The 10750-nt window shown below is 47.7% G+C and overlaps 1 protein-coding gene across 1 annotated transcript in view; it reads left to right on the forward strand.

Annotated features, from left to right (window-relative positions):
• Positions 1-5596, forward strand: part of PSMD11 (proteasome (prosome, macropain) 26S subunit, non-ATPase, 11) — a 27705-nt gene extending 22109 nt beyond the window's left edge. Inside the window, exons 8-14 of the mRNA XM_012648317.1 lie at positions 333-393; positions 2187-2249; positions 3854-3979; positions 4442-4477; positions 4728-4779; positions 5064-5206; positions 5327-5596. Of these exons, the coding sequence (XP_012503771.1) occupies positions 333-393; positions 2187-2249; positions 3854-3979; positions 4442-4477; positions 4728-4779; positions 5064-5206 (481 nt within the window). The 3' untranslated portion in view covers positions 5327-5596. The remainder of the gene's footprint in view (positions 1-332; positions 394-2186; positions 2250-3853; positions 3980-4441; positions 4478-4727; positions 4780-5063; positions 5207-5326) is intronic.
• The last annotated feature ends 5154 nt before the right edge of the window (positions 5597-10750 follow it).

A 10750-nucleotide genomic window follows, 5' to 3' on the forward strand; every position in this document is an offset into this window, starting at 1 on the left:
CTTGCTCAGGCTGGTTTTGAACTCCTGAGCTCAAACAATCCACCCGCCTCGGCCTCCCAGAGAGCTAGGATTACAGGCGTGAGCCACTGCACCCGGCCTTGGCTTTCTTTTTAATGTTTGAGTTTTTCTAGTCTCCAGTGCTGAGCTTTGGCGCAGAGAGGAGAAAACCTAGCTTCTGTAGTGTGAAGGGCATGTGGATTTAAGGGTTGGGGCTGATTATCTCTGTGGGCAGAGTCTTCACAGTGGAATTCTGTTAAAAAGAAATTGGCCTAAACCTATACTTAGAAGCATAATATCCTGGAGCAATTGACCAAGTATGTCTTTTTTTCTAGCCCAGAAGATGTCCAGGCTTTGGTGAGCGGGAAGCTTGCACTTCGGTATGCAGGGAGGCAGGTAGGGATACCCTGACTGCAGTTCTGTCATTTTGAGATGAGCATGTTGTCAGAGTCACGATGTTTGATGAGACCAGTGCTCTTTGGGGCTTCATTCTACTCTCTTACTTCTCCCCCACCCACTTCCTTCTCTTAAGCCCATTCAGTGTATTTCCTAGATTGTTAAATTCTTGGCCTGGGAAGTCAGTGTTTGGTGCTCTTATGGACATTGGGTGGTTTGAAGGACTTATAGAACTGAACTGTAGCATTTGCAGTGAGTTAAGTTGCTTTTAGCTTTGACCAGAAGATTTATCTCCCGTGAACCTGACTTGTGAATTTAACATGTGTAGAATATGGAATCTTGGATTCTCCAAGTCAGGAGCCTGGTAAGATCTGGTGCATATGTGCTTTAGCGAGGTCAGATTGCTTGGTGTAGAAACTAGGTTTTGAGACTTACCTGAGAGCCTCAGATCAGTGCCTTTGCATTTATGCCCTGAATTTTGGGTGTGGTGGAAAAAGAGGACCTTTTTGTGCTACCTTAATGCCCAAGAAGGTATGAGTGTGACTTCTGAGAGCAAACAGTTATGTGTATAAAGATGATGTCTTAGATATTTGGACCATCCCCTTTTTGTACTTTGCTTAATTATCACTAGTAAAGTAAAAGTAACGTTTCTGGATTTCAAATGCAGTTGTCTCTAAACAACAGACAGATTGACTCTCTATATAATCTCACTGTCTCTGGAGGAATGGCCACAACAGCTGATTCCTTCATTCTCTTCAAGTGGCCCTAATTGGCTCTTCATCAGCAAAAGTTTTAGGTCAGCTCCTAGTTTTAACCTCAAGAATACTGGTTATTACTATAGTGAGAGATGCACTATGCTGACTAGAACTAGAGTTGTGGAGACAGGCTCAGAGAAGTCAAGTATCCAGGTTGAGGTCAGGTAGCTAATAAATGGTGGATCCAGACTTTGAACTAGGGTTATCTGGCTCTAAGTTTCAGGCTTTTCTCATTTTGACATTTGTTCTTTCTGTAGGACAAATGCTGGAGACAAACTACACTCTTGATTAGCCTGGTACTGTTTAGTCTACTGTGTAAGACACTGTCCTTAAATTTAAATACCTAGGCCAAAAGAAGAGGAGCTCCTTCTGGTCCCTTGTACCTTGATGACAGCTTGTAAGCAGGAGTTAGGCTGATCTCCTAGAAATATGAATGTTGCAGATTTCTTGCTAAGTGGAGACCTGATAGATTGGGCAGGCACCTTTTCTAACCAGGTTAGAAGTTGCTCTCAACTACTGATTGTACCTTCATCTCTCCCTGGGGTTTAACATTCAGTGTAATATGTTGGTGCCTCGATTTTGATGCTTCAACCCTAATGAAAGTAAACCTTGTTCAGTGGTTTGTACCAAATATAGCAGAATGAATCTGGATGAAGCACAGGTATAATCAGGTATAAGAGCAGGAGGGAGTTTGGGTGGGTGTGGAGATAGGAAGGGGGAAAGATATCACAGTTCTCTTGTCACTTTCCCTTTTAGCTTGTCATCTCTGGAGAGTGCTGTAGCAGGGTCTGCCTTTTTGGAAAACCTTCTATTTCCTAGTATTCTTAAGTCATCTCAGATTTCAAAGGGAAACTAGTTGGCACACAGTGGTTTTCAGTGTTTATAGCTTTTCTTCCCAGGCCTCTGAAAAATGATGGTGGAGTGGGTTCTTCCTTGTAGCAGAGGTTATGTGGGCATAGCATAATGCTTATGGGACTTTTTGGGTGGATATCAGTGTACAGAATAGGTCACTTTCACAATTTGTCTCTTTATTTTCAGACAGAAGCATTAAAATGCGTGGCTCAGGCTAGCAAGAACAGATCACTGGCAGATTTTGAAAAGGTGAGCATGGTATTGGGTTGGTAGGGAATGGGTGGAGGAGAGGGATGTTTAATTTTTAAAATTATAGTTTCACAAGAATTTACAAAGATATTAACAGTACAGAGTGATCCCATGTACCAATCACCCAGTACATTATCAAAACCAGGAAATAGTTAAGCACTATGGTAATAATGAATCTTGTTAAATTGATATAAATTACATATCATTTGTATGTAATACTTTCCAGTTTCAAAAAGTTCTTTCTGTCATCCTTTCTTTTACTTTGCTTTTTAACAACAGACATATTATCTTCATTTTTATGGTTGAGGGAACTGGGATTCAGGAGGATGCCCAAAGTCACACAGCTAATGGGTATCAGGGTTTGACTCTAGGCTTAGTGCTTGTTCCATATGGCATAGTCATAGGTATTCATACCTTCATCTCCAGAAGTGCCAGGTCTGGATAAGTCTTGATGTGCACACTTTGGCCAAAAGAAGCTTCCTCAGAATGGTGTGTTCTACGCTTTCTTTGACTCCTGTGCCATTTGCTTATTGTTTGGGAAGTTCCTAAAAGGGAGAGAAACTTCTCTAAGCCTTAGAGTAGGACTTGAATATTCTTTTCTGAACTTCTCTCCTCTTAGTCTGAGTATAGTGACCAACTTAACAAAAACAAAATCTATAGCCAGGTGTGATGGCATGCATCTGTAGTCCCAGCTGCTTGGGAAGCTGAGGTGGGCGGATCACTAAAGCCTAGGAGTGTGAGGTTACAGTGAACTGGGATCATGCCACTGCATTCTAGCCTGGGCAGCTGAGTGAGACCCTATCTCTACAAAAAAGAAAAAAGAAAAACCTAGATCCAGAAAGGAAAACTTAGTGAGGGTGGAGACTAGACCACATGACCTTGACTGTCCCCAGGATTCATCATCTCCCTGGAAGGTTCTTGCCAGTTCCTGTGGTCCCTTACTTGGCATGATTTGCCTGTGTCCTTTAACACTTTATAGCATAGCTGACATGAGGCTAGGATCTTGAGACCAAAACTAAAGGTAAATAAACCACACACATGAATAAACAGTCTAGATCATTTTATCCCAATGTTTGGGATATTTGATGGGACACTTCTATTTCAAGTAATTCCTTGGAAGAAGGGTTCTGTGATTGGATATTTAGGAAATACTAGGGTAAACAAAATTAGAAAGGTATTTTGTTTTCTTTCACCTGCAGAGCCATACTATGCTACTGATCCTCATAAAACTCCCAAGAGCTCGTTGTGGTGTTCAGCATTTCCCATTATCTAACCTTAATGTTGTTATTATTTTTTTCAATGGAGATCCTATTCTGTGGAAGACGTGCTGAGAAATGCTTGTGCAGTTAATTTGGCTCACCACCTGAGCTGCTTTTATGGATTAGTGGTTTGAGCTGTTGACATGAGGCTTTCTGAGAGAAAGATGGTCCACCTTTTAGTTCTTGATGCTCCTTTTCTTTTGCTTTCTGTCATCTCCCCAAATATCCCAGAAATGCATTCAACCATGGAAGTTACAAGGGCCAGCAGACTACTTAGGAAGTTAGGAGTAGCATGAATTTAAAGTGCTTTTCCGTGCCAATCTCTGTGACTGGCTCTTTTGGCAGGCCCTGACAGATTACCGGGCAGAGCTCCGGGATGACCCCATCATCAGCACACACTTGGCCAAGTTGTATGATAACTTATTGGAACAGAATCTGATTCGAGTCATTGAACCTTTTTCCCGAGTACAGGTAAGAACTCTCCTGGGGCTCTAACTGTTTCTGGTTAGGCATTCTCACTGTAGCCACCACCCTTCCCACTCTTGTGTAGAATAAGAACTTTCTTCCAAGGGTGTGCCTGATGGGCAAGAGACCACCAAGAGCTTTGGCCTCTCTTGACAGGATGAGCAAGAGTTGAGGAGAAAGGTTTTGTGGGGCAGAGGCATGTGAGATTGCACATGTTCTGAGTGCAGTCTCCTCCTTTTGTGGTCACTGAGTGTGAGGGATGGGACTGTGCTTATTGTCTGTAGCAGCGAAGGGCAGGCAGATGGGCAGAGCACAAGAGACTTAAGCATGGCCAAGGAGGATCTTGCCCCATAGAGACATTCAGCAGGATTTCAAGAGTTGCAGCAGTTCTCCCTGTATTCCTCCCTTCTCCTGTTGGAGGCAAAAGTAAAACTTTCAGTGTTGGTGTCTCTCTGCCTTTCCTTTTAGATTGAACACATATCTAGTCTCATCAAACTCTCCAAGGTAAGGAGTCCTGAGGCTGCCTAAGGGGTGGGGATGGGGAAAGGGTGGTATGGAGGGGCTGGCATTTGTACCCGATGGGCCTTTCTAGAAAGCTCCCAAGCTTAGTGGGGAACAGGGGGTGTGGGCTCAGAGCTGGAGTTGCATTGTTGCTGTTTTGTTTTCAGTCCATTTGTCTTCTATAAAGCTTTCGTGTTGGGGTGATCTCTGGCTAGTAGATACTGGTCCCTTTAATCATGTGCTTTGATTTTAGGCCGACGTGGAAAGGAAATTATCACAGATGATTCTTGACAAGAAATTTCATGGTGAGTAACAGTCGTACATGCAAGGGGGCTGCTGGTGGTGATGAGATGGTTGAAGAGGTTTATCTTTAAAGGAGGTGCTCTCTTTGTTTCTCCTGATGGTTCCCTGGGATCCTGGCCCCTCTTCCCTGCAATCAGAATGTGTAATAAATGTGTACAAATGGAACAGGGAGACAAATTCTGTTTCCTTTCTTTTCTGGAGAAAGACAACTAGGGAGTGGGCTGCTTCACAAATGCTTTGTGTCTAATCTCGTCTTTTACCTGGATTGCCTTTGTGTCTCCTGCAGGGATTTTGGACCAGGGGGAGGGTGTCCTGATTATTTTCGATGAACCCCCAGTAGATAAAACTTACGAAGCTGCTCTGGAAACAATTCAGAACATGAGTAAAGTAGTGGATTCCCTCTACAACAAAGCCAAGAAACTGACATAGGTGAGTGCTGGCTCCGGGACCCAGGGCCGGGCAGCACTGTCTTCTGCCTGTCGAGACTGAAAACCTCCTCCTGGTGTCCTCACGGCTTCCCGATTGACACTGCTCTGTCTTCTCTTGCAGAGTTGGATCTGTAGCGGTCCTTTGGAGAGTGTGTGTGGCAGGAGAGTGAAACCTTGGGGAAAGTGCTAGGAGATTCTTTTTTCTTTTTGTTCTACTTTTCGCTCGGAAAGTTTTTAAATCCTCATTTGGTGCATCTGTATTCCAGCCAATAGGTGTGCCAGTTTTCATGTAATCTTTACTGGCCCAACTTGGGAGTGGGGAAATTGCTTAAAAAAAAAGAAAAAGAAAAAAAAAAGATTATTCTAAATAAAAGGAAAAAGGCTTACACTACCTAAAGCTGTGCTCTCTGCCTCCTGGGAGAGGGCCGAAAAGCCAGGCACCCCGCCAACCACTGGGGGTCCTAATCCACCTGCTGGGCGTCACCTCTGCTCTTCAGAATTGGGTGTTTGCTGACCATCAAAAGCAATGACTTTTTATTCTGTTTGTACTGAACCAAAACAAACAACTGTGTACAGACTGCTGTTTTCTTTTTTATTTGAAACGAGGCGTTTCAGTGTTCTTTCCCCTGCCACCTGGCCTGTCCGCCTTTCCCTCCCCTCCGACATTGGCTCCGGCAGACTAGCCGAAGGTCCCACCGTCGTCGTCACCACTGCAGCAGCAGCAGCAGCAGCAGCAGCAGCAGCAGCAGCACCTGCACAGCTCCGCTCTGACCTGACCTGTGAAGGAATGGGGACAAGGCCAGGAGCTAGTGTCCACCACGGCCACACGGGGAGCAGTGTGGGCCCTTAGCCCCCAGGGGGCCTGCTGTGCATGTGGCTTTTTTTTTTTTTTTTAACACAGTAAACTAGATTAGACTGTCGGTGTTTTTATTGCCCTCCCCTCCCTTCCCCTTCCTCTCTCTCAACCAGGAGACCATCACATGTCTCTTCCTTCCTCCTCCTCTCCAGAGGAGTTGGGCTGTCTGAAATCCATCAGCTTCTCCCTCTCCCACTCCTCTCCTGCTGTCAGATGGATTTATTCCTTTTTAAACAGTGAACATCGGAAATGAGACTATGGGGTGTGGTTTTCTTTTTTAAAAAAAAAATTTTCCTTGTTGGGTTTTCAAGCAACCTCATGTCCCCTTCCCAGGGAGCTTCTTTATTTACCTCTTAGAACTCGAACAGATGGGAGGTAGAGCACTGTATGTCAGCATGCTTTGTTTTCTGATGCGATTTCATAGCAAGGCTTTAATGCCATTTGGGCAGGTAAGCTTCTGCACCTTTGCTGTGCTTAATATTTTCTTCTCTCATCTCCTCTTTGTCTTTTTTCCTCTCTCCCTCCTCCTGCTGGCCTTTTTCTCTTTCTTTACCTTTCTCAGATTATCCTTCCAGGTTTTCGTAATAAATTTATATTTTGTAAAAGGATTTTGTTGTACCAGGTTTTGCATCTTCACTGAATCTGACTGGCTTTTATTTTCCTCTCCAAAATCAGGTTTTTGTCCTTAACATCTTTCCCCATCATGTCCAGTCACTGTTTTGGTTTGGCACCATCAATATCAAATGTACAAACGGTTCTTGCTAACCAACACCAGGTATATCTGATGTTCAGATGAGTTCCAATAAAAATAATTTTTTTTTCAAAAGGTGTCTTTTCTTGAGTGCTGGACAGCTTCTGAGCAAGCCGTAACAGCTCTGTGTAGCCCAATAATGGCCTAGCCCTCTAGTCTGGCCAAAGCCCTGCTATCTCATTTGCTTAATGGAAGTCCTTTAGCTAAATTTGGGGTCTAAAGTTGGTAGGCTTTGGGCAAGAAAGTTGGTCTGTGAGGTCTGAAATTGGAAATGGAGCTCAGGTATCTTTTTCCCAAGGCAACATGGTCCAGCGAAGACATGGAGGTTTGGGCGGTAAGATTCCTGGCACCCATTTCCTCATCTGCTTGGCGAGGGTGATGCTCCTTTAGTAGGTGATTGTGATGTGAGGGTCATATGAAGTAAAGCAAGTACAAGTGTCTGGAGTCCTGACATTCTGTTGTGGTTTAGTTTCCTTTTGTAATCTTCAAAAGTAGTGATTTTCGTATTGCTTCAAACCCTGGGAGTGAATCTTGCGAGTGGCCCTGGGGGGCCCATCAACCCGTCTTCAGTGTGAGCAGTTCAGCCATTTGCAGTTTTCTCTGTGTATTCTACTTGCAGAAAGAGTTTTGCTTCTATGAAGGACTTTTAAAAGGTACAAAGAGACCCGCAGCTGGAGCGGAGGGGAGAGGGTTTCCCAAACCTAGGGCAGTCCTGAGGAGCTCAGGGCAGGAGCCTTTTTCTCTGCTCCCTTTGCAGGTCTTGGTCAGTGACTCCTACACCCGCACTGTCCTGTATGTAGCTGCTGGACACATATGGCCCAGTCCTTACAATGAGGCTAGTTGGAACTGGGATGCACTGCAAGTAGAAACCAAACCAGACTTCAAAGGCTTAGTGTGAAAAAAAGAATATAAAATATCTCAGTAACGTTTTTATACATGTGATGAAATATTTTGGGTATATTGGGTTAAATAAAATATATTATTAAAATTCACCTGTTTTTACTTTTTAAATGTGGCTACTAGAAAATATTAAATTACCTATGTGGCTTGTGTTTGTGGCTCACACTATCTTCTCTTGGACAGCACTGCTCTAGACCTCCAGGAACAGTAGTTGTGCCCTTGCTTCCTGAGACACCCCTCTCCCCCTTGTGAGCCGAGTCTGGGCACAACAGAGAAGGTCGCTGGCCATGGGCTGCCTGCGCCCAGGGCTCTAGCCTTCCCGGTGCCAGTACTGACTTGTGTGTTAATGAGACTCTACCGTCATTGGGAGCAGAGGCTCTGGTGCCCTGTTGTGTGCTAGTTATGTAATCTGTGCTGCCCAGAAGGGCCACTAGATGCTGCTCTGTGATCCCTGAAAGAACAAAGGATACTTCCTCAGGAGTCAGGGCTCAGGCTGGCTCTATTTGGAATCCTTCCTGGAAGCTGTAGCTGGCCACGGCCTTGGCCTCCCTTCCTCGGGGTGGGTGGTGTGGGCAGTGGGGCAGGCAGAGGAGGGGATGCTCCTGCTTGTTAGCTGCGCAGCCCAGCAGGCAGCCAGAGATAGGCTATAGGATAAGTAGGCTGATTGATGGGGGTGGGATTTGGAGATCTTCCCTGTAATTCTCTGATGAAGGCAAAAACAGCCCCGCATCATTCAGCTGGGTCTGCCTTCTGGGTCCTTGATGCTGCCATTTCTGGCAGCTAGATGACTGCCCTTGCTTGCTTGCGTCCCAGCTGGAGCAGTGATGGGAGCTGTATGGTGCCTTGGTGGGTAGGGCTTCCTGGCAACCCCTTCCCTGGTTACAGCAGTGAATATAATTTTTTTAAAAATTTTTTAATTTTTTTAAGAGACAGTCTAACTATGTTGCCCAGACTGGCTTTGAACTCCTGGGCTCAAGTGATCGTCCTGCCTCAGCCTCTGAGTAGCTGGGACTACAGGTGTACACCACTGTGCCTGGCGAGGAGCTCTTTTTGAAGGTGCTAGGGAAGGGCTGGCTGGACAAAGGGTCTCAGAGATGACGCAGGGGTGTGGCCCAGCTGGAAAAGGCCCGTGCAAACACATGCTGCTTTGATTCGGGAAACAGTGGGGTGAGGTGGAGCTTGGTATTCCCCACCATGAACTGGAATAGCGAAAATTGAAATTCAGTTATAGGTAAGAGCGGGCCCAGGTTTTTATAAGGGATGGGTTACAGGCTTAGAAATCTGGGCATATTTTGGGAAATGGAAAGCATTTAACCTTTGCTCAACACTAGAACCTGAAGGGGGCATGAGGCATAGAAAAGGCATTGTGGACGTGCAGCAGCTCCAGCTGATCCTGTCTACTAGGGGGAAAAGAGGCTGGGGTTCAGCTTTGCCTTTGAGAGGAAGGGAGATACCGAGACAGGGGACCTGAGGGTCCCAGCTTCAAGCTTACTGTAAAGGAAAGGAGGGTTGAGGACAGCTCCCTGCGAAGAGCAGGTAGGGTTGTGCATTGAGGAACATGCAGAGGGAGGGGCACGTTCAGCTAAGAGCCTGTCTTCACCTTCCAAGTTACCAGGCTAGCTGCTGTGGATACTCTGAAGGGCTGTGGAAGGAGTAGCCCTCTGGGTACAGGACGGTGCAGTTTCCACCCCCTAAAGCTGTGATTTAACACTATTGACAGAGAAATCTCTGGGTGGTGCCTAAAATCTAGCACTACCTTAATGGCAGCATTGTTCTGAATGATAGGAGATTCCTCTTCCCCCCAGGGCAGCTGGCAGAGGTGGCACGGGCTGACAGCCTAGTGTGCTGCAGTGGTCAGGAGATTGGGTGTTACCCTCTTTTTTGGAGCGCCACTCCCCCATCTCTAGGTCCAGAGGTGATAATCTGAATTAAGATACGGTTGGGTGTTCTGTTTCCTAGGTCTGTGGTCAGATTTGAATCAATCTTTAGAATCAAAGTAAAATAAAATCATAATAAATGAACAGTGGCTTTTGTGAAGGATCTGGATTCATGTCTGTGAGAGAAGTTCTTATTCAGAACCAGAATTTTGCTCAATTTTACCGGCATCCAGTTTTCAAATTATACATTTTTAGGAAATGAAAATCATTTAAATCGGAGGGTCAGAAGGCTGCCTGGCGGTCCAGTTGCTTCAATTTTAACGTAACAGAAACGGGTGAGTGGAAATTTCGAGGTCCTATTTGTGATGGGCTCAGGATTGGCTCCTCCGGCCGAGTCTGCGGCCTCAGGCCCTGTACCAGGTGGAAAGCCAGCCGCTGTTTGACGAGTGGCCAGAACCGCCCGGCCTCTCTGGCCCGGACTGCTGAGACCTACCTGGGCCGCGGGCATCTACCCAGGATGAGGGGACGGCACTGGAGCCGAATGGCCTGTCCACTCGGGATGCGCGGGGCGCTCAGGCGGCCGCAGTAAAGGCGTCGCCTCTCCCCGCCCAGGGCCTTCTTGCCCGCGCTCCCTGGCTTCTTTCCCGGGACGCGGCTGTCAAATGCAAGGAGGAGCTCGGCGCCAAGGACTCGGTGGAGGGCTTCTCACGCGGCCCGGCGGCAGCCTCAGACGGCCGGGACCCGGGCGGGCGCGCGGCCGAGAGCGCCCCCGCGGCCGGCAGCTGCGGGAGCCGCGGCGGGAACAAAGGCAGCACGTGTCTGGGCGGGGCGCGGGCGGGGTCGGTCCTCGGCCCCGCCTTCCCCCGGCGCGGCCCCGGCCCCGCGGGCTGAGTTCGGCTGCGCCGGCGCCCGCGACTCTCCGCGGCCGCGCTGCTGCTGGGCGGTGTCGCCGGACGGGCGGCGAGCTGTGCGGGAGGGGGCGGCACCCGAGGGCGGGGCGGGCCCGGCGCCGCGTGGACCCGCCGCCGCCGCCGGAGTCGGGCTCCCAGATGGCGCGCGGCGAGTAGAGGCGCCTCCCGCTCGCCGCCGCGTCGCACCCGCACGGCGAGCGGCTCGGGCTGTGGACGCCGGCGGCCGCGGCTTCCCGGCGAGACCGGGCCG

The sequence above is a fragment of the Propithecus coquereli genome, unplaced genomic scaffold (assembly GCF_000956105.1).
Source record: "Propithecus coquereli isolate 6110/MARCELLA unplaced genomic scaffold, Pcoq_1.0 Scaffold281, whole genome shotgun sequence".
Lineage (NCBI taxonomy): Eukaryota > Metazoa > Chordata > Mammalia > Primates > Indriidae > Propithecus > Propithecus coquereli.